The following is a 27895-nucleotide window of genomic DNA, read 5'->3' as shown; positions in this document are numbered from 1 at the left end:
AATGAAGCTGCGCAGCCGGAGATCAGGACTCTGTCCTTTAGTCACTGTTTGATTTGATTAGATTTAAATGCAGCTTTATCAAGAAGATCTCCTCTCTCTACAATCAGAGGAACTGAGAGTGAGCCTTTTATGGAGGTTATTGTTCTCATGCATGGTTTAATGGCAACTGTTCCCAATAATCAGGAAGCTGAAAGTCCTGCAGCGCGGCGCTGATGTGAGAGGAGGGAGTGGCCGGGCAGGAAGGCAGCGGGACGAGGCGGAGCTGGAGGAGGGAGGGAAGGACGCTGCGGAGCCGCTGGGGAATCAGGTTTCTCACACCCAGCAGCAGCAGCAGCAGGACTGGAGGAAAGGGAAGGGAGGAGTCAGACTGGGACTCACTTCCCCTCCAGTACTGCCAGTTTTTAAAAGCCTCGGTCTGTCCTGGAGTCTCTCTGATCCGAGGAGCACATCCCTCAGGTAAGCATCAAGCTGCCGTTTCCCTGAGTCACTCTGAGCTGCACATGCATGAAAACTTTGTTTCTGCTTCTGATTTACTCTGAAAACCCTGCTGGAGTTTCACATTCCTGACATGGATGCATTAAGGAAATCCAGGATTTCAGCTCCAGCTCTGACTGGGGTTCAGCATTCCTGAGCTGCTAAAACCCCAGAAAGCTTGAGAGAGCCATCAGATGCTGCTGGTCACGTGTGTGTGTGTGTGTGTGTGTGTGTGTGTGTGTGTGTGCGTGTGTGTGTGTGTGTGATCAGTGAACTCCCTGATGAAGTGACTCACTGCCCCCAGAATAAAGCAACAGCAGCAGCAGCTGAAGGTTGGGCTGCTGGGAAGAGCAGAGTGATGCTGCAGGAGCTGCCAGCGCTGATGGTACAAGCAAACGTGGCGATGCTCTGTGGAAAGTACGCATCGCTGCCACCGGCTCCTCTCTGGGTTGAGATTCAACTAAAACTCAAACAGTTTGCTGAAGGAAGCCGGAGCAGACAGACAATGAAAGGAAGAGGTAGTTATTGCACAGCAACCTGAGAAAGCTTTTGCTTTCCGGGTCGGTTTATCAGCAGGCAGCAGCGTAGAGGTCAGGCTGGTGGTTGACCGGGTCGCCGCGCTGTTACCTGGTCCTTGATCGCTGAGCAGGTCATCCGTTTCATTGGTCATCGGTGACCAATGAAGCCAAAAAACAGATTTTATGCAATGATTCCACCAAACGCCTGTTGGCAGCACCAACCATGTGCCTCAGTGATGCAGGCATCTGCCTCCAGAGGGTTTGCCACCTCTCAGTGTATTGCAGATGTGCTGAGCTTTGGAGAGAATACGATGTTTTTCCTCTGTGACGTTGCTCCCTTGCTTTACCTTCCTCCATCGCAGCAGCCCGTATCCAAAATCAGATCCGGTTTGTAGCTGGAACTTTGTCTGCTTACTGTTCCTGTTGTACATAGCAAGGAGGAAATGTTGTTTTCGAACTTCTGCTGCTGGTAACAGCGTTTGATGGCCAACTCAGCTCCCAACAGATCTTTGGGCTTTAGGGTTTTTGTCGTTCGCAGCCCATCATCCAGATCAGGGTCCGTCACACGATTTGCCTGCGGACGGAGCTGCAGCAAATGTGTTTTCAGCCTGAGAAACCAGGACATCTTAAGTTTCCTCCATTCTGTGACAATCAATGGCCTTAATTGAATCAGCAGCAGTGGAGTTCACCAGAACCTCCTTTTGAGCTCTGGATCACTGGAGTCCATCTTTTCATCAACAGGATTTCCTGGCCAGAATCCCTCAGACTTGCAAAGGAAACTTACAATCCAGCTGTGGTTTGTAAGGAAACTGGTCCTTCATTCCCCTCCGTGCAGAATCAGCTGGGCTGCTGTTGGAACCAACATGCCTCCACTGGGAGGGCTTGAAATCTCTCTTATGGTGCAGATTCGATTTGCCACAAACGTCTGGAAACGTTTATCCTGATAGTCGATTCAGAGCTGATGAACCGTCTGTCCGGTTCCTCCAGCTCTGCCTGTAGCATCGCGTCCGCTCTGGCAGCCCAGGCTGCAGCTGGACGTTCCAGCCGTCGGATCGTCGCAGCTGGTAAAGGCGTGACTGCGGCCTTGCCCAATAAGAAAGCAAAGTGAATATGGTCTCTGCTGTCGTTCAGCCAGATGCGTGTTGCAGTGCCATAACCGTCTGTACTGACATCAGCAAAACTATATAAATGGCTTTATTCCAACAGCATCTTCATCTTTACTGTTTTTGATTTAATCTACCTTTTCACATTTTCAATAAATTTATCAGTGAACATTATTTTGGCTTTAAACCATGTTTTATGATTTTATTTCCCCTTGACTTGACTTGGAATAAAATCCTTCAGGAATCATGCATCTTATTTTAATGTACGTATCAAGAGACTGTTGTACTGAAACCAAACCATTTTGGATTAAACCTTGGATCCTTTTCTTTAAACAGAGTAATTTAGCTTAGTCTTTCTACCAGTTTTTTGACATCGTAGAGGCCAACCCAAACCTTTAACCCAAAACCCAAAGCGTTACCCCAAAATCCAGAGCTTTAACCCAAAACCCAAAGCGTTAGCCAAAAGCTTTACCCCAAAACCCAGAGCTTCAACCCAAAGCTTTAACCCAAAGCTTTAACCCAAAACCCAAAGCGTTACCCCAAAGCTTTACCCCAAAACCCAGAGCTTTAACCCAAAACCCAAAGCGTTAGCCAAAAGCTTTACCCCAAAACCCAGAGCTTCAACCCAAAGCTTTAACCCAAAGCTTTACCCCAAAACCCAAAGCTTTACCCCAAAACCCAAAGCTTTACCCCAAAACCCAGAGCTTCAACCCAAAGCTTTAACCCAAAGCTTTACCCCAAAACCCAGAGCTTTAACCCAAAACCCAGAGCTTTACCCCAAAACCTAGAGCTTTACCCCAAAACCCAAAGCTTTACCCCAAAACCCAAAGCTTTACCCCAAAACCCAAAGCGTTAGCCAAAAGCTTTACCCCAAAACCCAGAGCTTTACCCCAAAACCCAAAGCTTTACCCCAAAACCCAAAGCTTTAACCCAAAACTCAGAGCTTTACCCCAAAACCCAAAGCTTTAACCCAAAACCCAGAGCTTTACCCCAAAACCCAAAGCTTTACCCCAAAACCCAGAGCTTCAACCCAAAGCTTTAACCCAAAGCTTTACCCCAAAACCCAGAGCTTTAACCCAAAACCCAGAGCTTTACCCCAAAACCTAGAGCTTTACCCCAAAACCCAAAGCTTTACCCCAAAACCCAAAGCTTTACCCCAAAACCCAAAGCGTTAGCCAAAAGCTTTACCCCAAAACCCAAAGCTTTACCCCAAAACCCAAAGCTTTACCCCAAAACCCAAAGCTTTAACCCAAAACCCAAAGCTTTAACCCAAAACCCAGAGCTTTACCCCAAAACCCAAAGCTTTACCCCAAAACCCAAAGCTTTAACCCAAAACCCAGAGCTTTACCCCAAAACCCAAAGCTTTAACCCAAAACCCAGAGCTTTACCCCAAAACCAAAAGCTTTAACCCAAAACCCAGAGCTTTACCCCAAAACCCAGAGCTTCAACCCAAAACCAAAAGCGTTAGCCAAAAGCTTTACCCCAAAACCCAGAGCTTTACCCCAAAACCCAAAGCTTTACCCCAAAACCCAAAGCTTTAACCCAAAACCCAGAGCTTTAACCCAAAACCCAGAGCTTTACCCCAAAACCCAAAGCTTTACCCCAAAACCCAGAGCTTTACCCCAAAACCCAAAGCTTTAACCCAAAACCCAGAGCTTCAACCCAAAGCTTTAACCCAAAACCCAGAGCTTTACCCCAAAACCCAAAGCTTTAACCCAAAACCCAGAGCTTTACCCCAAAACCAAAAGCTTTAACCCAAAACCCAGAGCTTTACCCCAAAACCCAGAGCTTCAACCCAAAACCAAAAGCGTTAGCCAAAAGCTTTACCCCAAAACCCAGAGCTTTACCCCAAAACCCAAAGCTTTACCCCAAAACCCAAAGCTTTAACCCAAAACCCAGAGCTTTAACCCAAAACCCAGAGCTTTACCCCAAAACCCAAAGCTTTACCCCAAAACCCAGAGCTTTACCCCAAAACCCAAAGCTTTAACCCAAAACCCAGAGCTTCAACCCAAAGCTTTAACCCAAAACCCAGAGCTTTACCCCAAAACCCAAAGCTTTAACCCAAAACCCAGAGCTTTACCCCAAAACCAAAAGCTTTAACCCAAAACCCAGAGCTTTACCCCAAAACCCAGAGCTTCAACCCAAAACCAAAAGCGTTAGCCAAAAGCTTTACCCCAAAACCCAGAGCTTTACCCCAAAACCCAAAGCTTTACCCCAAAACCCAAAGCTTTAACCCAAAACCCAGAGCTTTAACCCAAAACCCAGAGCTTTACCCCAAAACCCAAAGCTTTACCCCAAAACCCAGAGCTTTACCCCAAAACCCAAAGCTTTACCCCAAAACCCAGAGCTTCAACCCAAAACCAAAAGCGTTAGCCAAAAGCCTTACCCCAAAACCCAAAGCTTTAACCCAAAACCCAAAGCTTTAAGCCACTGCTGGTGGTTCACCAGGTTGACACGCTGACTGTTACCTGGTCAGATTGAATGACCAGGTATTGATCGTTGAGCAGGTCATCTGTTTATTTCCTCTGCATCTCATCAGTGACCAATGAAGCCAAAAACATATTTTCTTTACGATTCCACTAAACGCCTGTTGGCACCACCTGGTTTCATTCAGCCATCAAAAACTGTGGAACACCTGCCTTCACCAAGAAATATAAACCGCTCACTGACAATTCACCCATTCACAAATTCATTCATTCATCATCTGCTCCTACAATCAGCTGTCAGATTCCAGCTGCAAGTGCAAACGCTTTTATTTTAATCTGACTCAACCTGAGCCGAGGCCAACAGGTAGAAACGGATTCTTCACAGGAGGAGGAGAGGCTGTTCGTCGCTCAGGTTTAGTTGTTTTTATGCAACTAGATTAACAGAAAAGTACAATCAGAATCAAGAAATCACTTAGACAGAGCCTGAGGCAACACGTCGCCCCCAGACTAAAAGGAATTCAACAACAGACGAGCCTCACATCTGGAGAAACACTAACAGCAGCTACAGTGAAGCTCGGTGGTGGCAGTGTGGTGATCTGGGACCTGGACGTCTCTAACTGTTAGAACCATAATTTCAACTGAAGGAGAGGATCTGACCAGCATTTTGTCTCTGAAGGTTTTGGAGTGTCCTAGTCAAAGTTTGGACTTAAATCTGATCAAGATTGTGATGTGGGAGTTGAAACGAGGCAGTTTACGCTGGGAAGCCCTGCAGTAGAACTGAATTTAACCAATTCTGCCCAGCAGAGTGGGTCAGACATCTTCTGCAGTGAAAACACTCACTGCCAGTTTTCAACAAATTCTCAAGCCTTTTCCGACTGGACCCGGTCTGTGTGGCTTGATTTCCTCTTAAGAAATTAAATAATTGGGAAAAAAAAGGGATTTAATTTCTTAGGGAGAAAAAACCAAAACAGAAGCAAAGACTTTTTCCTTTCCGATCAAAACGTCTGGATCTGTTTAGAGAAAAATCTGCATCACAGCCAATAAATCAGAGGGAAGTCGCTCCGCTCCGGGTCGGTTCTGATTCCTCCTCGTCAGCACCGAGCTGGCCTCTCTGCTTCCAGATAAGATTCAGAAACACTCCCATGCTGTGAAATGCCGACTGTCCAGCGAACAAATAAAAGCCCAGCGTCCCGCTGCCAGGAGGAGCCGCTGCTTTCTTCACGCCGTTCCCACAAATTCCTGCAGCAGCAGGGAGGAGATGATTCATTTCAACCAACAAACCCGTTCGCTGGGGAGAGAATCGGCACCAGCCTGCTGGACCAAAACGAAGTCTGAGCTGAGCTGTGAAGTCCAGAGGAAATCCTAAGAAAGTCTGAAAACCCTTCAGAGAATCTGACTGAATGCGATTCTTTTCTAACGTGTTTATTTTGGACTTTCAGGCCAGAGAAATTCACCAACATCTGTATTTTCTTTTACAGGAAAATATTCGCACTCATGTTCCAGAGATAAAGATGGAGCCTGAAGGTTCATGTGAGTATTTGACCTCTTCAGACTGAAGACTTTCCGGTTTAATGAACGCCGAGTCAAAATCCTGAACTTTGACCTAATGGTTGTCATAACAACCAGAACCTCAGTGAATACCAGGTTTTTCCTAATCAGCATCCTGACGGACATAAAGCTGTGCTGCAGGAGGAATTTTAGGATGTTTTCTGTTTGTCATTAAAACAAAAAAGAAAATCCCTTGGAAATATTTTGGTTAAAGGTTAAATTGTGGATTCAAGTTTTTATTAGAATATCAAATTTCCAGTTTTGAACCGGAAAAAAAAAGTCCTAGAAGTAGAAAACTCAGATGTTTCTTATCAAACACAGCCGCCCTGATAAAAAATAAAATAAAAGCTTTGTTCTGATACCTTTTATCTCATTACATCTTTCAAATGGAGTGTAAACCTTCAGCACAAATACAGAGAAACGTTAGCTTAGCAAACAGTGTTAGCTTGTTTTGCTAACAGTTAGCTATAGCACTATTATTGTGGGCTGGATCTAACTGATTGTAGTTTTTGTCCTGATTATGTCAATAATTCCCCTCAGACGTCCAGGACGATCCGCACGTCAAGCTGATGATGGCGGGCTCGACTCTGAGGAAGGTCAAGTCCCGCTCCTGGAAGAAGCAGCGTCATTTCCGCCTGCTGGAGGACGGCCTGACGATCTGGTACAAATCCAGATGGGCGGGGAAGGGCCACTCCACCTGTGAGTGCAGAAACACCGTCAGATCAGGCTCAGCTCCTGGACGTAGAGGAAAACTCACATTACAGCAGCATTTCTAACTAACTGGGCTAACTGGGCTAGCAACAGAAACAAAATGTCTAACAGAACCAGGCCAGATGCTTAGTGCAAGTTATGCATGAAGTTCATTTGGTAAAAAATTAATCTGATACTGAAACTGTGAATACTTTGATCTTTAGAAGTTATACACATTGTCTTGATCTTGTTTTTCTTTTTTGACATTTTTCAAAATGGCCATCATGATGTGACATATTGTTATGAAAATGTTAACATTTTATGGCTATAATTGGCTCAAAAGGCTCAAAAACGGCGGCCATCTTGGAAAATGGACGTCATTCAAATATGAAAAACATACAACCTGAGGGGTTAGCATGCTAATGCTTATCCACGATTGGAAGGTTTTTTACAGGCGTATGCTGCACTAGAAGAAATGAGAGTTTAGCTGAGATGTGTGCACCGCTTTTTAAAAACAATGGATGCTGGTGCAAGATGCTGATCGTAGATCAGCGACTGGGAATCAGACAGTGTGATGGCAGAGTCATGCAGCAGACGTAAAGGCGGTCAGTCAGACGAAGCTGTGTTGTGCAGAGGTGAAGGACCAGAGGCAGCTGGGCTAGCTAACGGTGCTAACGACTGTCTCAGTCTCAGTGATGGACGTGGAGGCGGTGCGTGAGGGCCATCAGTCTGAGGTCATGCTGAGCATCGCCGAGGAGTTTCCTGCCGAGCTCTGCTTCACCCTGGTGTTTCACGGTCGCCAAGGAAACCTGGACCTGGTGGCCGACTCTCCAGAGGAGGCCCAGGCCTGGATCCAGGGAGTCCGGAAGCTGATCCATAAAGCCCAAACCATGGATGAGCAGGAGAGGCAGGACCAGTATCCCCCTCCAGCAGCTTTCCTTTTACTCTTTTCAAATCTGAGTAAAAAATAAGAAATTAAAGATTTTAAATATGAGAGTTCGATTGTACGACTTGAGGTTTTCCTCAGCGTTTCTCAGATGGGTGCGGGACTGGTTCCAGAAAGCCGATAAGAACAAAGACGGGAAGATGAACTTCAAGGAAGTGAAGAAGCTGCTGAAGATGATGAACGTGGAGATGAACGAAGACAATGCCCTGCATCTGTTCACGGTACGGCTCTGACCCAATGGCAGGACAAACTGGAGATTATCAACCAATAATGACTTTAAGACCTGGGCTGATTAACTGACTGACTGCAGGTGTGAATGGAGAGTGAAGCTAACAGTAAAACTGAACGCAGGAAACATAATTAAACTAGAGTAACTTAAGAAAAACTAGACAAGAAATAAGATAAATTCATTAAGAAAAACTGAACTGCAGAAAAACAGGAACCAGACTAATGAGAGTAAGAAACTATCACCGAATATTTATGAAACTCCAAAACAGTCCAAGATCCCAACAGACGTTTTCTGTTGTTGTAAAGACGTCTTCTAAAAACCGGTTCCTTTGTTTCCAGATGGCCGACAAGTGTGAGAGCGGCTCCCTGGAAATCGAGCGGTTTGTCCACTTCTACCAGATGCTGACCCAGAGAGACGAGGTGTGGAAGGTTTTCCAGGACTACTCTGGAGACGGAGAGCGGCTAACGCTGGAGGAGCTGGAGGCCTTCCTGAGGCTGGAGCAGGGCGAAGGCGACCAGAGCTCCCAGCATGCCCAGCAGCTCATCCAGCGCTACGAACCCTCTGAGACGGGTGAATGCATGAGAATCCCCAGTTCAGATCAGGAGTTACTCACACGTTCACAGCAACATGTTCGGGGTTGTTTTATCAGTAAAACTACAATTTATTGAGCAGAAAAGGTTTAGTTTGACGTAACTCCATGCAGTGTCTCTGCTGGTTTCACCAACTCAAATTTAAGACTTTTTAAGACCATTATGAATTAAATTTAAGACCTATGTACAAAAAATATCACATATTTTAAATTGTGGTAGTGCCAAGGTTTTTTATGCAAAATGCACATCGAAGTACGTCGTCCAGCCAACTGGAAATAAATATACACTTAACCCTAATGGGTACAAAAACACTAGCTAGCTAGCAAGGGTATATTAGCAGCTAGCGGTAGCCTCGACTGCTTCAAGTCACTGACTGCAATGAAAATGTCAAACTTTGCCTGACAGAAAAATCCAGCAAGAAAAATAAACTACATAGACTATAAGAGATTAAATAATTCTGCTTTGTGGGAAATCTGGATTTAAAATATGACAATAAGAATTATTCATGACTTCTTTCTAAGGTAACTGTACATCTGTGACTGCATGGGGCAGCAAGCAGACCCACAAACACAAATTATGTCCTTGAAAAACATTCCTATGTGTAAAACATTTATAGGACACCAGTCACATAAAACACTGTGATTCACGTCACCAAAAGGCCCACAGTGGGGGCATTTAATCACATTTTCATTCATCTCTACTGAACAAATAATGGAGAAAAATAATAAATGTAGCCATGTAACAATACAGACAGCTTCAGGTTTTTTACAATAAACTGGAATTTATTGTGACGATGATGATAAAAATATTATTATGATGAGAAATGTATCATGATTAATTATAGCAATATGATAAATGCTCACCCTTAGTCCTCCCACAACAAAATTTAAGACTTGTGATTCATGTATTTAAGGCCAACGTAAGAAATAACAAGGCCTTTATTTTAAATACATGAATTTGAGACTTTTTAAAAATGTACAGGAAAATAGAAACAATCATGTATTATTCTTTTTTTCCAGATATAACGGGTTAGACATTTAAACGTCCTCATTAAGCAGCAGAGTAAAGCCTGTGATGTTTCGTGTCTCTGCCTCCGTCCAGCCGTGAAGGAAAGCTCCATGTCGCTGGAGGGTTTCCAGATCTACCTGTGTTCCCAGGAGGGCTCCATATTCAACCCGGCGCTCCTGGAGCTTCACCAGGACATGAACCAGCCGCTCAGCCACTACTTCATCTCCTCCTCACACAACACCTACCTGCTGGAGGACCAGCTGAGAGGCCTGAGCAGCCTGGAGGCCTACATCCAGTGAGCACTGCACCAACTCACCACCAAAACACGTTTTCATGCTAAAACGGCAGAAAGGAAAATGTCTGACTGTCTTTATGACTCCTGAGTCAAGCTTGTGTCTCTGGCTGCAGGGCGCTGAAGAGAGGCTGCCGCTGTGTGGAGGTGGACTGCTGGGACGGCAGCGACGGGGAACCCATCGTCTACCACGGCCACACGCTAACGTCAAAAATCCTCTTCAGAGACATTATCTCAACTCTCAAAGAGTACGCCTTCAAGGTGAGCACCAAACTTTGAGTTTTTCCAGCTGCTGTGGTTCTCTCTCTCTCTCTGCTCTGAGTCAAACCAACCTGTTCCCCTCTTGGCCTGTGGGGGCGCTGCACCAAGAACCACTGAAGGAAACGACATGAAAACCTCTGGAGACACTGAGAGCAACTTCCTTCTTCACCAGATGGAAACAAGATGGAGGCGTCAGATTTTAACTCTTCAGTCTTTGGCTATAGACCACAGTCATTTCTCCTGCTAGCGTTAAGCTAGCACGTTTGCTTTGGTTGTACTTACCCAGAATGCCCTGTGCTGTAGTCCATTTCCTGATTTTGGAGCAGTCTGCAGTCCGTTTGGCGTTCACATTGCATTTGAACCGAACCAGAGTTCACTTCAACTGAACCCAGACCGAGGTTTGGAGGACCGGAGTTTGGGTTTTTTGGACCAGACAAACAGACTGCAGTTGGATTAAGGCGGACTGAACAGGGCTGGTGGGAATGAACCCTTAGATTTATGGTGGTTTTTAAAATTCTATTACATTTCACAGTTATTAACATATTTTTATATTTTAAACTTTATCAATCAAGTTAATTTGTATAACAGATTTCAGCAACAATGCCATTCAAAGAGCTTCACATCGTAAAAATACAAAGTCATAGAAATGCAGTCAACATCTGAACCATTACATCATCGTAATGTTTACAGCACATCAGTCACTTTAGCTCAACCTGCGGTGGCTCGTTGTTGTCCTGAAACACAGGAAGCGTCACCATGGGAACCGTTCTCCTGACGAGCTGCCTAATTGTTGTCACGGGAAATGCCACTAATTAATTTGCGCTGACCTCTAATGTATTTGAGTGGCTGCGGCAGAGCCTTGACATAATTATCTCATAATGAACCCAAGTGAAAACAACTCAATCCTCAAACCACAATGTCCGCCGGGAGGAGGCAGCGCCTTGAGAAAAGAGATGAATGTCGACCGTTTTCATCACCGCAGGCAAAGCAGAGTCGAATAACTGAGCTGAAACTTACCAAAAACAACAAGAGCTGGTTATAATATTTGTGTTTAATGAGTTTATCCCCCTGCAGGTATCGGACTTCCCCGTCATCGTGTCCCTGGAGAATCACTGCGGCGTGGAGCAGCAGACCGTCATGGCCAGACACCTTCGCCATATTTTGGGCGAGACGCTGCTGACGGCCCCGCTGGACGGACAGATCCCCCTGATGCTTCCCTCGCCTCAGGTCACAGGTTTCACGTTACTGATGGCGACATAAACCCTCCATGTTTTACTGGTTTAGGAGTTTGTTGTTTCAACACTTGAAAGATTTCAGACTTTAAAGGTTTCTTTCTGCAGGCTGCTCCTCCTGAAGGTGTCCAGCACTACCAGGTTTTTGAAAAAGTTTCTGTCTAAAGAAAACCAGCAGAGCAACCAGAAAACTGCAAAACAGCTGAAACACTGATCATTTGGGACAGACGCCCGTCTCTGCAGTTACATTTACCAAAGCAGAACAGAAGCCTGGTGCTGACCTCATTCAGAGACGGCGTCTTCGTGTTTGGGTCGGACCGTCGTCCGGGTTCTGTTCAGACGGATCAATATTCTGGATCCGTGTTGGTAGAAATGGAGCAAATAGAAGCTGTGGTCAGCAACCAGCCAGACTCTGGGATGACGCATCCGAGTTTAACCTGCAAGTTCAAGTTTCACATTTCAACTTGAAGTTCAAGAAACACATTTAAGCAACAAAGCAGCTGAAAGAGCTTCAAATATAAAAGCTCCAAACAGCCACCAGCTGAGAAAACAAGCAATAAACACGACATTGTAAAGTGTTTCAAAGCAGCTCGAACCTGTTTTCTGGAAGTTTGTTCCAGATTTGTGGTGCATAGAAGCCGAATGCTGTTTCTTAATGTTTGGTTGTGGTTCTGATGCAGAGCAGAACCAGAACCAGAACCAGAACCAGAAGACCTGAGGGGTCTGGAAGGTTGGTACAACAGCAGCAGATCTTTAAGCCGATCAGTTAAAAACTGACAGAAATGTTTTAAAGTGTATTCTCTGAGCTGAGTCCTTCAGGTGACAGAAGGCCGACTTTGTAACTGTCTTTATGTGGCTCCCAGATCGTTCCCCCTCAGGTCCACAGATGATCCGTTTAGTTCAGGAAGATCGGAGTAGACTTTCTGGAGTCGGTTTCTGGTCACTGTTTTTTTCCCGACTCTTCAGGTATTTATCATCACTCTGTCAATAAAAAAAAGTTTTTTCCAGACGTTGACCTGAACAATAAACCCTATAGATCCAAAAATCTCATTTTAAAAATTAATCAGCCTCCCTGTTGTTGTCCATTTAGCACTAATACTAAAAGCAGCAGTAACTCTGACTTATAAACTCCTCTCCATTAGAGCACTCACAACAATCAATGCTAAATGAAGTAATGGCGGAGGAACGCCATGAGAGACTCCACTGAGGGTTTAGTCGATGCTTTGCTTCCTTCAGTTAGGAGACAATACAGTGAAATACAATCCGGTTCCTGCAGAGACAAACTTTTCCCTGTGATTCTTCACTACAGGAGCTGAGGGGAAAGATTTTGCTGAAAGCCAAGAAACTCGGCAGGTTGGAAACGCACCTCGACGAAACGTTGACTGATGAAGTCAGCGACGAAGACGAGATGGCGAACGGTGACGCAGAGAGTCCGAGCGCAGAAGATCGGCCGGCGGAAACGACAAACAAGGTGGTTCAGATGCCATCCATCCATCCATTTTCTTGCACCCTTGTCTCTCAGTGGGGTCGGGAGGGGTGCTGGTGCCCATCTCCAGCTAACGTTTCGGGCGAGAGGCGGGGTCACCCTGGACAGGTCGCCAGTCTGTCACAGGGCAACAGAGACACACAGGACACACAACCATGCACACACACTCTCACACCTAGGGGCAATTTGGAGAGGCCAATTAATCTGACAGTCATGTTTTTGGACTGTGGGAGGAAACCGGAGTACCCGGAGAAAACCCACCATGCACAGGGAGAACATGGAGACTCCATGCAGAAAGACCCCCGGCCGGGAATCGAACCCAGAACCTTCTTGCTGCAAGGCAACAGCTCTACCAGATGCGCCACTGTGCAGCCCAGGATGCATCCAAGATTCAGATGATATACTGTAGAGTCAGTTTCTAATCATTGTTCGTTCTCTGAAGTTCAGTCAGGAAGTCATCGAGCATCGATAATGAAAATATTTCTCCTGGTTTTCTGAAAACAGATTCTGTTTCAAACGAATGAAGCACAATGTTATGAATGAAAAAATAAAAATCTCAGTATTTCCCACCTGAAGCTGTAAATTTATTAGAGTGAGGACAGATCTGGCTCCCTCTGGTGGTGGCGGAAAGACCAGGATGTCCACGGATAAGATTAAGGCTTTAAAATGTCTTAAATTCATTTAAAAAAAAAAATTTAAATACTTAAATATGTAAATCATGGCAGGACTATTTAGTTATTTATATTATATGTTTTCTGTGAGTTGTACATCTTCACTGCATTCTATGATTTGAGGTGGTTGCGGCTAGCGCTAACTAGCTGCTAATGTTAGCCAGCTGGCTAGCTGCTTTGGATCTATTATGGGTCAAGTCCACATTTATTGCTCTTTACTGGATGATGTTCGTCTTCACCAAAGACTAAGACGAACGTTTTGACAAGATTTTTCATTGAAAGTGGTTTTTAAAAGTGTTAAATTTAAGTTGGTGAACCGTGAAGACTCAGCCATCTACAGGGGACGCTACAGGCGGGTTGACTTCAACCCTCCGTCTCCACGTTGTTCCTTTCAGAAAAACACATGGAAATGGCTAAAAGACAAATTAACTGCGAGACTGCTGTTACCCAAGTTGTTTTTTTGGTTTCTAATTTTTTTAGGTTGTTTAAGTCTGAATAAACCAAAGATGTTGATTTGAAACATACAGCTGGAGCTAAATCCTGACTATTATACTGTTATTTGAACTCCTGAAGCACAGATGGAGGAAAGTCGTGTGTCTCTGAGGCGAACGCTGCTTGAGGTTTAGCTCCTGTTTACTGGTTTCAGACACGATGTTGATGATGAGTCAACAGTCCCAATGTTCATGTTTATCCAAGTTCATTAAAAATGTTTAGCAATCCAGCAAAATCTGACTTTCCTATCATTTACCAAGCCTCTGCTGGTCTAACCGGATGTTTCCGTAACCCTGAAGAATCAGGCGTTCAAGCAGAAATGCAACCATTATCCCAGTAGTTTGTTTTTTAAATATTGTGTGTGTGTTTTGCAGAAGTCCAAACTGTCCAGGGAGCTGTCAGACCTGGTGGTCTACTGCAAGAGCGTCCACTTTCACGGCTTTGAGCACGCTCGCTCTCAGGCCAAGTGCTATGAGATGTCGTCCTTCTCTGAGTCCAAAGCAAAGAAGCTCGCTAAGGACGCAGGTAAAAATGATTTATTGTAGGAATTATGACTTTTTAGACAGAACATAGTCGGTTCAGGCTGCTGTGTTCCTCTTTAGGGTCAGAGTTCGTTCGGTGCAACGCTCGGCAGCTGTGCAGGACTTACCCCAGCGGCTTGAGGACCGACTCGTCCAACTACAACCCTCAGGACATGTGGAACATGGGCTGCCAGATCGGTACGAGGAAACACCGCCACCTGCTGGTGCCAGCTAAATATTTAAACGTTTAAACATGACTGACTTTCAGCTGAAGGTTTGCATAATGCATCATCTAAATGTGAGTAAACTGTCAGTTATTTTAGAAGCTAATCTTTGGGTGCGTTCACACTGCAGCCTGAAGTGACCCAATTCCGATTTTTTTGCCCGGGCCGTTCACACTGCCAATAAACAATAAATGTGACCTGTATGTGTTCTGCAGCGTAAACGGGCAAACGACCTGAAAGTGTCCCGCATGCGCAGTAGAGGGCGCCATAGCGTCAGCGTTCTCAGTGTTCTGCCAACCGCAGAAGAAGAAGAAGAAGAAGAGCTCAGTGTTTCCGGAAGTAAACATGGAGGCTAACGGTGGAGCTTAGCTTATATATTTGAAGCTGTTGTCCAACCGGAGCAGCAAATTAACAACTTAATCCTCATATAATCCGTCATGGTTGTTGTTTTTCTTCCTTCTTGCCCGCATCAGGAGCAGAATAGTGAGATTTGTTGAGATTCAGTGACGTTCAGTTCGGATGAATGCGGCCTGGTCGTTATGGTCGCATTTGAATCGGATACGTATCGGATATGGATCACATTCTGAAAGAAACCGACCTGAGCTGTTCACACTGCCATGAAAAAATCAGGTACAGGTCGCATCACGTCAGAACAATCAGAACTGGGTCACTTCAGGCTGCAGTGTGAACGCAGCCATAGAATCAGATTCACAAACTGTTTTGCACAGATTTTGTTCATCCAGAAAACTTGAATAATTCCCCCATAAATCTGACGAGTGGCAGCGTTTCACCCTTCTGACCTCTGCACAGATTGGCCATTTCTAACGCCACAGTCAAAAACTAACAGAAATAATTTTAAGTTAGCATAATTAGCAAGTTAGCCTAGTAGCTAAATATTGAATTGGGTAAATAAATATTTAGCTCGCTGAATATTTAGTCTGCTAACTAAACATTAAGTGTACAAACTAAATATTTAGTTAGAAAGCTAAATATTTAACCTTAAAATAAATATTTAGCTTACTAACTAAATAATTATTTAGGAAGTTACATTTGTTGATGCTAACAAGATGAATATTTTACATCACACTAAATATTTATTTTGAAGCTAAATATGAATTTAATGTTTATCTCTGAGCTAAAGAAATAGCTCAGAGATAAGATGGCTAAATACATTTAGCTACCTAAATGTATTTAGCTTACATTTAGTAAGCTAAATGCCATATTTAGCTTACTAAATGTGACATTTATAAATGAATTAATTATAAATATAAAAATGAAGCACAATGTTTCTCTCTTCTGAAAGAAGAAAAAGAATAATCCAAATGATGGCTGTTGGTTTTTGACTTTGCAGCTTTACAAACGTCACAGAAACAGAACTGCTTAACAAACGATTCATTCAGGATGTAAAATGTTTAAATGTGTGCAAAGAAAGTCCGACGGATAAATAAAGCTGGGAGTGTTGAGTAGATGATTCCCTCAGAATCAGACGATTCAGAGAACCATCTCGTCTCTCGGATTCTGAGCTTTCTGATCCATTTTTATGTGTGGAAAAATGAAAGTTAATGAATTTATTCTCCTCTCCGTCTCAAAGTGGCTCTGAACTTCCAGACGGCCGGCCTGGAGATGGACCTGAACGACGGCCGCTTCAGGCAGAACGGTTGCTGCGGTTACGTCCTCAAGCCCGACTTCATGAGAGACGGCGACAGCCGCTTCAGTCCGGACCGACCCGAGGACCGGCCGGGCTACAAGCCGGCCCGCCTGTCCATCCAGGTCCAGCTGTTCTCCAGCGCGGCTCAGAGGGTGTTTGGTGGGTCAGGTGAGGCTCCAGGTGACTGTGTGTGTGTGTGTGTGTGTGTTGCGGCAGGTGATCAGCGCGCAGCAGCTGCCCAAGGTCAACCAGAAGGAGGGATCCATCGTGGACCCGCTGGTCAGGGTGGAGATCTACGGCGTCCCTCAGGACCAAACCAGGGAGGAGACCAGCCACATCAACAACAACGGTACGAAACTCATCAGCCCACCTGCAAAACAGCGGGGTGTTCACCTGGCTGCTGACCTCTGACCTCCAGGGTTCAACCCCGTCTGGAACGAGACTCTGAACTTCGTCGTCCACTCGCCTGAGCTGGCGCTGGTCCGCTTCGTGGTGGAGGACCACGACAAAACGTCCAGAAACGACTTCATCGGACAGTTCACGCTTCCCTTCACCTGCATCCAGCCAGGTGAGCTCTACGGCAAGCCGTTATCACATGAAATCAGTTTAATCTGGAACGTAATTAGAGACGTTTTGACTAGTAGACGCATCTGTAATTTAAGCTCCATACAAAGAAAAGGTAAAATAAAATTACTTTTTCATGTAAAGTCATAATTTTACCTGAATAAAGTTATATTATGACATTATTCTCCTAATATTTCAACTTTATTCTCGTAATTTTACCATTATTTTTTCTTAGTGTTGCATTTTGTCTAAGAGGAAGAAGTCAAAATAAATTTAATCACATTTTGATGATTAAATCCCTTTCAAGATTTATCAAAATATGTCATCTGATGTTCCGACATCTGCAATTACAGTTCAAGGTATCAAATGTACCTGTAATTTGTCAAAATTAAATGTTTATATATCTGAATTAAGAGCCTTCATGTAAGCCCCGTGATGCTGCCACTGAGCTGTCCGAATAGATGCCTGTAGACTTTTGGGTTTTCTGCACAAAATAGTCAGTTGATGCCACAATAGAGAAAGAAACCAGCATTATGGGACAAAAAGAGACGGCAAATGCAGAAATCTGCTAATAATTTCCCCTTTTATTCTCTGCCAAGACTCAAACAATTCACTTAAAACTAAAAGTGCTGCCGAAAGTGAAGCATTTCAAAATGTTTTCTTTCCCTTTTTTAATTTTAACATCAAAATGCTGCATATATCTGTGATGTTTTGACAAATTACTCAAAAATATCAATGATGTCATTCTGACTTTCAGATATCTGGAATGTGATTTCACATACTCAGATGAAACCGATTTTATGTCAAAACGGTTTGCCATACATTTTGCAGAATCATTATTTGTTTTCATGATTTAATTTGCACTACATCTGGCATCATTAACAACATTAATTGTAAATGTGTGTTGAATCTGATTTTATGTTAAACTGGCCTGCCATACCTTCTTTTTTTCCATCCAGGCTACCGTCACATCCACCTGCTGTCTAAAGACGGGACGGCCATCCCTCCGTCCTCCGTCTTCGTTAACGTCAGCGTCTCAGAGCTCACATGAAGGCGTCACGGCGTCTCTGACCTCACAGCTTCGCTGCAGTTCATGTTTTAGTGTTTTAGTTGTTTCTAAACTCATAGAAAACTTTCTAACGTTTACTGACTCACCTGTAACGTCGTTTTTACCTGGACTCTACAGAATCACCTGCTGGGCAAAATGAGATGAAGGAAAACTCCAGTGTTACTGTTTAAGAACAAACAGGAAAAAAGATGAGAGTGCATCATTCCAGTCAGACTGAGGTTTAAATTTAGACTTTGACTAGGACATTGCAGCACTTTGGTCCTCATCTTTTTCTGCCATTTTGTTGTGGATTGTTGAGGCGTGAAATGAACAACGCAGGACTCAACTTCTGCATTTTATTCTTTTTCTCTGAGAATATTTTGAAGCTTAAAGATCCACGATTAGTTGAAACAACAGATTTTATCGTTTATTTCACAAGTAAAAACAACAGGAAAGATACTGTAGGAAGTTTAGTTTTTATACATTTAAATGAAATATTGCTACATGGACAATGCCATGTTGTTCACGCTGCAATGCATCCTGGGTAGATGACGTATGCTAGGTGCTACAGCGCTAGCTCCGTCCAACCAGAAAAGTTTTTTTGTGACTTTAATAACATTCAACTCTTTGAATTTGAACCTGTTGAAATATAAAGGAAATGAAGATGAGGAGGACCAAGCAGAGGAAGAGCAGAAAGTCGTCTGAAAAGCTGGAGTTTGTGCTGCTGCTGCTTGAAATGCTAACCAAGGAGGATAGCATTAGCTGCTGAGGTTTCTAACTCAGTCTGTTTACGGTTAGCATCAGGATCAAAACATTTTCTCAAATACATTAGAATGTTTTTTTACAAAGACGCTTCATTGTCACTTTAACCATCTGCTCATATTTCAATTTGTTTGTTTTAGAATTAGCTCCTGCTAATGTTTTTAGCTCTTGCTAATGGTGTTAGCTGTTGCTAATGGTGTTAGCTCCTGCTAATGTTTTTAGCTCTTGCTAATGGTGTTAGCTGTTGCTAATGGTATTAGCTCCTGCTAAGGTTTTTAAGCTCTTGCTAATGGTGTTAGCTGTTGCTAATGGTATTAGCTCCTGCTAATGTTTTTAAGCTCTTGCTAATGGTGTTAGCTGTTGCTAATGGTATTAGCTCCTGCTAATGTTTTTAAGCTCTTGCTAATGGTGTTAGCTGTTGCTAATGGTATTAGCTCCTGCTAATGTTTTTAAGCTCTTGCTAATGGTGTTAGCTGTTGCTAATGGTATTAGCTCCTGCTAATGTTTTTAAGCTCTTGCTAATGGTGTTAGCTGTTGCTAATGGTATTAGCTCCTGCTAAGGTTTTTAAGCTCTTGCTAATAGTGTTAGCTGTTGCTAATGGTATTAGCTCCTGCTAATGTTTTTAAGCTCTTGCTAATGGTGTTAGCTCCTGCTAAAGTAATAAACAGTAGATCACAAGCCAGTCCCGTTGGTTTGATATCTCGTGTTTAGCAGTTTTTCTCAGTTTAGACGTTTCTGTTTTTAGACTCCAGTTGACTATAAACTGCCTGCGTCACCGGCCCAGCATGCACTGCAGGTGGTAATAAAGATGTACAAGTTTTAAAGTAATTATGAGTTTTTATTCATCACAGTTTTTAGGTCAGAAGGAAAATGACTGTATATTTAGTGGTAGATCCCTCAGATGTTTTCATGTAGAGTCTGAACATTTCGCTGCATGTTAACCTGCCTGAACGAACAGCAACATAACGACGACTGTTGGAAACGAATGTACAAAATGCCAAATATCAGTATTATACATATAAAAATAGACCTTATTAAAAACAGTGTTAACTGATGATGTTCTACCTTATGGCTCATTTCTTTGTTCATAAACACAACGTTTGCTGTTTTTTCCTCAAATGGAACCAAGAGTCGGCCCATAAATATTCATACATCTCAGGATCTTCACTGGGTTTCGGTGTTTAGTTTTGCAGCTCCGTCTCCTTCAGAAACAGCCTCTTCTTCCCTGGCTGGAGGACGCTGCTCCCTGACCGCTGCGGCGTGTGGCGCCCCCTGCAGGGCCTCCTTCAGGGTGAGGATGCTCCGGTCTGAGTCCCGCAGCACGCCCTGCTCCGCCGACTCCTCGGGATGGTGCCTCTGCAGATGTTTGACCACCTGGAACCGCTGCTTGGCTCTGTAAGCGCAGTGGCGGCAGGAGAATGGCCGCTGCTCCGTGTGGGACAGGAAGTGATGTCGGAGACCCGCGGGCCACCGGAATGATTTCTGGCAGAGTCCGCAGACGTACGCTCGGTCGTCCGTGTGCTTCTTCTGGTGGGTCTTCAGGATGAAGCTGGTTTTAAAGGCTTTGCCGCATTTCTCGCAGACATAAGGTCGGAGGTCGCAGTGCTGCGTGTCCCGGTGTGCGCGCAGGGCGTCTGCTCGGTTGGTGCGATACCCGCACTCATCACAGGGGTATGGTTTCTCCCCTGAAGGATTAAACAGCAGATATGTCAGATTACCACTTTATTCTCGTGTTATTACCGTGTTTGTGCCGTTCGTACCCGTGTGCTTGGTCATGTGGTACTTCAGCTGCGTCGCCCATTTGCATTTGTAGCCGCATTCTGGGCAAAGGTACTTCTTCTCTTCTTGGTGAACTCTCATATGCAGCTTCGGTAGAAATGAGTGAAAAAATAGATGATTCTTATATTATTTACAGCAAAGCAGATAAATTCAGCCTAAACACACAGCAGACATCATATTAGTGAGGTGAAAAACCTGAATGCTGACCTCAGGTCAGATCTACATGAAGCAACCGGAGAAACCTCCACAAGCACATCATAAACATTAGCTATGCTAACGCTAAAGTGCAACACCAACATGCTAGCTCGCAGAAGCATTCTAGTTAGCATGTTGGTTAACTACAACTTTGACTAGGACAACTAGTCCTAGTCAAAGGACTAGGATGTAGCTGCTAGGTTAGCAGCTACATGCTATATCTGCATGTAGCTAATATTAGCATGTACATGCTAATATAGCATGTAGCTGCTAGAATTTTCTGGGTACAGAAAAAAAACATAAATTTCTAAACAACATGTATGGAGAACGAGAGGAAACAGAAGTGCTGTGTAAACAGTCTTCACCTACTTCAAAATAAGAGCGCGAGTATAAATGTCTAACTACTTAAAAAAGAGAAGCACTTTAGAATTTATCTGGAAAAAATTATTCACGAGGAGCTGAGGGCACTAAATGTTTTCAGTGTTGGTGAAAATGCTAAAGCTTCCAACGGTAAAGTAGCTCCGTTATTGGCGTTTTAGCGGTTTGACTATGTAGAGCGCAAATCAATGCTAAGGGCCGATTGGGCAGAACTTCAACCATTAGGTAGCAGCAAACTGCCTCTAAGACGATCCTTGGTATGTGTAGAATTTGCATCAATGGGCATTAGCGTAACATAACCAACTCCGGCAGGATTAAGACCAGAAGTGGTTTGACGAAATTTCGCAATGACAACCTACAACCTATTTAATACAACAAGAAAGTGGCATTAATTTTGATATCTGGGTGTTGGTCTCTACCTTCAGCCTGGACGGGTCTGAGCAGGCGTAGCTGCACTGCTCACAGCTGTACGGTTTCTCCCCGGTGTGAATGCGAACGTGCCACGTGATCTTCTGCTTGTTCCGGGTTGCGTACTCGCAGTCTGTGCATTTGTACAAGCGCTTGCTCCCATGTGACCGGAGGTGCTGCTCCAGCACCAGCTGATGCCGACAGGTGAACTCACATGTGCTGCAGCGCAGAGGCTTGTCCTCTGATGACCCCCCCTCATGTTGGCTCAGAAGGTGCTGCGCTAGCAGCGGCCTTGTTTTGGCTGCGAAGGGGCAGAGCTGGCATGGGTGTGCCAGGTGAGTCCTCTGATGAAGGCCGAGGCTTTCTTTAGTCTGAAACTCCTCCTGGCAGGTGCTGCACTTCAGCTCCGGGTGTCTGCTCTGCTGGTGCTGCTTCAGTGTCCCTTCGCTGCTGCATGTAAAGTCACACTTCTTGCATGAAAAGCAGGCCTGAAGTTGGTGCGCCCGTTTGCAGTGGTTCCTCAGAGCAATCTCAGAACTAAACCGAGCGTTGCAGTGACTGCAGATGTGCTGCAGCTCCCCTGAGTGGCACCGGCGGCTGTGACGTCTGACGTCGTCGAGAGCGTAGCCGGCGAAGTCGCACAGCGGGCAGAAGTGTGTGGGCTGTTTGTCGTGGATGCGTTTCTTATGCTGGCGCAGTTTGGACACTGCGCTGAAGGTTTGGTGACAGGCGTCGCAGCTGAGACGGCCGACGCCCGTGTGCAGAGACTCGCTGAAGGAACAGCGGCTGCAGCGAAACGTCCGCGGCTGCTGGCAGTGCAACCGATCCTCTACTGGATCCTGAAGCTTTTCCTCCTTGTGACGGGACAGAGAACGTTTGGCTGAATGAGGGCAGCTGGGACACCAGGCCTCACATGGCTGCAGACGGCCTTTCCTGTCGGTCACAGCTCTTCTCCGACTACATCTTAATGCAGAGATTGGTCGGTTTTCTCCTGAACTGCCATCGTTGGTCTTTCCTACATGGTCCTCCATACTATTGAGTTTTTCACTCCCTTCTTTGTCCGTTTCAGAAACGATCTGACCTGAAGTCTCTCTGCAGGTCTGGAGGTGTTTTTTAAAGGTTGCCAGGTTGGCTGAGGAAAAGCTGCACAGCTCACATTCAAATGTACCGTCTTTTTTAACATAGAGGGCTTTGCTCTGTGATGTTTTAGTTGAAACTTTCTTTGTATTTGCCATGATTTCACCAGCCTGAGGTTCTGATACGGTGGCTGTTTGGATCTGGGCGGTGCGCGGTTCTCGTTGATGTTTCAGTTCTGTGGACGTCTCGTTTGCAGAGGACAGAAGTTCAGTCTGATGTGAACTTTGTGGTGGTTCGGATTGTGCCGGCGCTGCAGCAGGACGTCGTGGTGAAGCCGTGTTGGGTGGAGGAGCAGGATGCTGATTTTTAAGGTGGTGATCGAACCTGCGCCTCTGTTTGAATCGCTCCCCACAGGACGGGCACTCGTGTCCCTTCGTCCTGCGGTGACACAGATGTCTGCAGTGCTGGTCCAAAGCCGTCTCCTTGCTGGTTACGTAGGAACATTTATCACAACGGTAAACAGCTTCCGACGGCACCGCCAGCATCTGGACCCGTCCCTCTAGAACCATGGCGTCTGCTTGGTCCTTGTCGTGTTTCCTCAAAGCTTTCAGTCGGACCTCAGAGGGTGACGGGTCGGTTTCCTCGGCTGCAAAAGCAGAACCGATAGATGAAACTTTATTTGCCCCCTCAGGTGTGAAGGTCCGATCGTCCACAGACTCAACAGATCGACTCGGGTTGGTCGGAGGCTCACTTGCATCTTCCACGTCACTTTGCTCACCAGGTCCGTCTTGCATTCCCAGGTCGTCTTCCTCCATTGAGCTGGCAGGTGAGGACGGGTCTAACGCGGTTGAAGGCGGTGTGCTGTGGCGGTTTCCGTTCTCATTTCTTAAAGCTGTGTTTTGGTCCTCGACGGTCGGTAGAGTGGTCAACACCAGAGTGCAGTACCGCTCCGGACTGCTGGCGGATCTTTCAGAAACGGCTTCATGAACCGAACCGTCGGCAGAGCTTCCTGTGCAGGGATCGGCTCCCGACTGGTTCTGCTGTGTACCAGCAGCTGGAGGTTTGGACTTCCTGTAGAAGTCCTCCATGAACTCTGCTGAGCTCCTCTCCTTTTCCTTCGCTGCGTAGTTCTCCAGCCAGGCTGCGTCTCCAGGGACGTAGCCGTGGACCTTCCTCTTGTGCAGGAAGAGGCTGATGCTGCTGTAGGACGAGTAGGAGCAGAGCGCACAGCCAAACTCCTTCAGCTTGGTGTGTTTGCAGTTCTCGTGGTTCTGGAGCGCCTGCCGGTACCAGGTGGTATATGAGCAGTACTTGCACTTATATGCAGCAGACTTCTTCTCCTGTCCAGAGTGTTTGGCCAGCATGTGGCTGCGGAGCTCATACTTGCGCTTGCAGGCGTAAGCGCAGATCTCACACATGAGGGATTTAGGTTGATGCCGTAATTTGTGACTCTGAAGCTGATCCATTCGGTGACATCGGTAGGAGCATTGATCACAGGAATATCTAGGAGAGACGGACAAAATCACAGCCAATAAAACACCAATAATTTGGGTCATCTGACCTTTTAGCAGAGGAAAAACCTGGTTCATATTTTGAACATGCATTTATAATGCCACATTTTCAAACTAAATAAAGAAAGGATATTTTTAGGTGGCTAAATGTTTTTGTTTCCACAATAAACAAAAGGATCAGTAGAAAAGTGTGTTTGTCATGTCTGTGGTTTTGTTTGTGCCTGAGGTCTCCGGCGTGTTTCCTCATGTGGACGGTCAGGTAATGCTTCCACTTGGTGACGTATCCACACTCAGCGCACAGGAAGTTCTTGTGCTCAGCGTGAACCAGCATGTGTTTGGAGAGGTACGACTCGTCTCTGCAGCTGAACTCACACAAGCTGCACTTGTGAGGTTTCTGACCTGCAGACAGCAGACAGACGTCACGGCGTTTCGGCCGCAGCCAGAGAAACTCGACCAGTTTGTAAAGTCAGTCAGAAAATAACAGCAATAATTTGGATTATTTATCCTGTTCAAAAAATGGGGGTTCATTTTTCACCAAGTTATTAATTTACTTATAAATGTCACAATTTCAAGCTACATAGTTAGTTAGAAAATTAAATATTTAGCTTCAAATTAAATATTTAGCTTCAAATTAAATATTTAGCTTCAAACTAAATATTTAAATATTTAGCTTCAAACTAAATATTTAGCTTAAAGCTAAATATTTAGCTTCAAACTAAATGTTTAAATATTTAGCTTCAAATTAAATATTTAGCTTTAAGCTAAATATTTAGCTTCAAATTAAATATTTAGCTTTAAGCTAAATATTTAGTTTGAAGCTAAATATTTAGCTTCAAACTAAATATTTAAATATTTAGCTTCAAACTAAATATTTAGCTTCAAACTAAATATTTAAATATTTAGCTTCAAACTAAATATTTAGCTTAAAGCTAAATATTTAAATATTTAGCTTCAAACTAAATACTTATCTTGCTCATGAAATTTTTTTTCAGAGCTGAGTATTTAGTTTAGAAATAAATTTCAGCTGCAAAGTAAATATTTATTTATCAAGCTAAATGTTTAGCTCAAAGCTAAGTCTTTAATTTGAAGCTAAATATTTAGTTTCAAACTGATATTTCTGGGTGGATGAGCAACACGGGGGACTCATCAGTTTTCTTCTTTCTGAACAACTCGGATCGTCTCAGCTGGTTTCCGGCTGCAGCCTCACCGCTGTGCACCAGGACGTGTCGCTTCAGGCCACGTTTATGCGCCGTGACGTAGCTGCACTGGGAGCAGCGGTGGATCTTCTCGTTGGCGTGCAGACGCGCAACGTGTTGCTCGTACTCCACGGGGTTAAAGGTCACAAAGGGGCAAAAGTCACAACAGAGCTTCTGCAGGCCGGTGTGGCCGAGGCGCCGGTGCTGCAGGAAGACGTTCTTATTGGAGCAGCAGAAGCTGCAGTCTGAGCAGCGGTAGGCCAGGTGGGTCCGGTAGTGATCCTCCATGTCTGCGTCGCATTTGAAGACGGCGCTGCAGGCGTGGTGACGACACGCCGCCGCCCTGACCCCGTGCTCCTCAGCGGCGTGTCTGAGCAGGTCTTTGCTCTGGGAGCTCTGGAAGGAGCAGCCGTCCTGGAAGCAGGCCACCGGCGCCCCGTCCCTCCGGATGTTGTGTGTCTTCATGTGGGCCTTCAGGGTCCGGCTGTGGAGGAAGCTTTGACTGCAGGCGGGACAGAGGAAGCTCTGGCTGCTGTCGGCCTCCTCTGGATGCCTGCTGGCCACATGGCGCCGGACGGCATTTCTCTCCACGGCTGAATAATCACACAGGTGGCAGCGGTGGGCCTTCTCGCCGGCCTCCCGCAGGCGGTGTATGCGCAGCTTGCTCTGGCTGGTGAAGAAACGGTCGCAGGTTTGGCACTGGAGGTTCGGGTCGGGGAAATGCAGCCGAAGGTGCTCCTGCAGGTGGGAGCGCATCTTGAAGCAGCGCCGACATTTGGGGCAGGCGTGGGTACGATACACGTCCTCCGACCCCTCAGAAAGGAACGCTGGAGGACAAGAACAAATCCGCTTCAACAAACAACCCCAACTCCTCAGGAAGCACGTGGCGACTGTGGGGAGAAACGACTCCTTTAAATGCAGCAGAACCAGGCTCAGCATGAGTGACCTGGGGTTTACCTGCAGGTGGCGCTGAAGTGTCGGGGCTGTTTTTCTGCACCGCTTGTTTCCCTGCTGGTGACCGGCTCCGGCTCCCTACAGAGACGCAACGTTTTCAGGATGAAGAAGAAGAACCGGCCTCTGCTGTTCTGGTGTTTACCTGGACCGGTCCGGACCGGCAGCTTTGGACAGCGGTGGGAGACGGACGTGGACGTGTCCGAGACGTTCTGTCCACATTTATCACAGACATGCTGCACCGCCTCCATCATGCCTGAAAAACACAACAAGCTTCAACAAATTCTGATTTCCTTACAATTGAAATTAATAACCTAAATTTGGAAAAATATCTTTGAATCTTTTTGAAAATGAATCTTTTTAAACATTTTTTAAATTATTTTCAGTACATCCCCTGATGTTTTGTTTACTTCAGCCTTTTATCATTGACAGAGAAATGTTATGCTCTTTTTAACCACGTTATCAGAAGAAAACTGGAAATTTGCCTCGGAGCAGAGACTCAAGAAGAGTAGGGATTCAAAAAATAAAATAAAAAATAATAGACAAAAGGAAGGAAAGGGCCGATCATCAGTAAAGGGCCGATCATCAGGAAAGGGCCGATCATCAGGAAAGGGCCGATCATCAGTAAAGGGCCGATCATCAGTAAAGGGCCGATCATCAGGAAAGGGCCGATCATCAGTAAAGGGCCGATCATCAGTAAAGGGCCGATCATCAGTAAAGCAAGGTGGAGGCTGTGTCATGGTTTGGTCACACATTTTCAGCCAGCAGTGTGGGGTTTCTAGGAAACAGCTGAAATTTGAGCATGAAAGGAATCCCAAACTGTCATGAACTTCCAAAATAAAGCCGTGTCTCATTGATCCATATGAAGTTTTCTGGTTGCATGTTTGAACAAATTCCTGCTTTTTTTTCTCCAGTTTTCCCTCTGGAATATAAAAAATGAAGGTCAAACCAAGACTTTTGCACAGTTCTACATCACTATGAGTTACAAGCCGCTGGTAAAGAGGCAGCAGATCTGTGTCACGGTAACAGAGCTGCTGCAACAACAGGTAATAAACAGATTTATAGTCAAATAAGTCGGAAGCCAGACCTCCTGCCTGAGCTCTCACCCTCACTGTCCGCCTGACAAACAAAAGATCAACATTCAGGTTTCGGTTCTCGTCGCCTCCTCTCGTTTCTGGACTCGTTAAAATCCCTGATTACACGCAGACTGACCTGCTGCGAGCCTTTATTTACTCATTAATGTTGAGAGAACGGAAAAGACCGACCGTTATCGCTAGCTTAGCCTCGGTTAGCTAACTGCTAATCAGGCGGTGCTGAAGTTAGCTTCCGATTTGTCACTTCAGTAACGTTAAATATAAAAATAATATATGATATAAAAATCTTTTTTTTAAATTTATTTTAAGCCTAAAAAATTATAATTAATTTGGTGTTCTTAGATTTCACCACAAAACAGGCTAAGATTACATACTACGTATTTGATTATTACATAAACGTAAATTAATTTGTTTTGCAATCTGAAAGTAGGTTCAGTTCTAACTTCCTCCTGACATGAGTAACTAAAGGTTCCCTACAGATAAGTATAATAAGTTAACGTTTGTGGGTATGACTGGGTGAAATTGATTTTAATGTATTTATTTACTTAATATAATTTCAGCCTATTTAACCT

At 44.9% G+C, this 27895-nt stretch overlaps 2 protein-coding genes across 7 annotated transcripts; one reads left to right on the top strand and one right to left on the bottom strand.

The window, feature by feature from the left end:
* Nucleotides 1–302: 302 nt before the first annotated feature.
* On the top strand, nucleotides 303–19789 carry plcd4b (phospholipase C, delta 4b). Of its 3 annotated transcripts, none has more exons than XM_017302469.2 (16): nucleotides 303–456; nucleotides 6000–6051; nucleotides 6610–6768; nucleotides 7447–7675; nucleotides 7797–7926; nucleotides 8273–8504; nucleotides 9626–9827; nucleotides 9941–10085; nucleotides 11160–11312; nucleotides 12627–12788; nucleotides 14341–14491; nucleotides 14569–14685; nucleotides 16303–16481; nucleotides 16576–16708; nucleotides 16778–16927; nucleotides 17883–19789. In XM_017302469.2, the coding sequence occupies exons 2-16, from the start codon at nucleotides 6033–6035 to the stop codon at nucleotides 17972–17974; spliced, it is 2253 nt and encodes a 750-aa protein (XP_017157958.1). In that variant the 5' UTR covers nucleotides 303–456; nucleotides 6000–6032; the 3' UTR covers nucleotides 17975–19789. The 3 variants fall into 3 exon arrangements, with proteins under 3 accessions (XP_017157958.1, XP_017157961.1, XP_081460867.1); XM_017302472.2 differs by lacking the exon at nucleotides 303–456 and adding an exon at nucleotides 5605–5891; XM_081604741.1 differs by lacking the exons at nucleotides 303–456; nucleotides 6000–6051 and having other exon boundaries at nucleotides 6610–6730.
* On the bottom strand, nucleotides 19552–27600 carry znf142 (zinc finger protein 142). 4 transcript variants are annotated; one of them, XR_014086716.1, is made up of 9 exons: nucleotides 27336–27599; nucleotides 26375–26485; nucleotides 26236–26310; nucleotides 25290–26168; nucleotides 24304–24481; nucleotides 21506–24074; nucleotides 20495–20600; nucleotides 19800–20419; nucleotides 19552–19706 (listed from the first exon to the last, which is right to left on the bottom strand). XR_014086716.1 is itself a non-coding variant. In XM_081604740.1 (8 exons), exons 2-8 carry the CDS (start codon nucleotides 26481–26483, stop codon nucleotides 19899–19901), a joined length of 4437 nt encoding a protein of 1478 aa, XP_081460866.1. In that variant the 5' UTR covers nucleotides 26484–26485; nucleotides 27442–27600; the 3' UTR covers nucleotides 19552–19898. The 4 variants fall into 4 exon arrangements, 3 of the variants coding, with proteins under 3 accessions (XP_081460866.1, XP_081460865.1, XP_008402443.2); XM_081604740.1 differs by having other exon boundaries at nucleotides 19552–20419; nucleotides 27442–27600; XM_081604739.1 differs by having other exon boundaries at nucleotides 19552–20419.
* Between the last annotated feature and the right edge of the window lie 295 nt (nucleotides 27601–27895).

This window comes from Poecilia reticulata, chromosome 2 (assembly GCF_904066995.2).
Source record: "Poecilia reticulata chromosome 2, P_reticulata-male-v2, whole genome shotgun sequence".
Taxonomy (NCBI): Eukaryota; Metazoa; Chordata; class Actinopteri; order Cyprinodontiformes; family Poeciliidae; genus Poecilia; species Poecilia reticulata.
The sequence above is the reverse complement of the archived record's forward strand: the minus strand, read 5'-3'. Positions and strand labels throughout refer to the sequence as shown.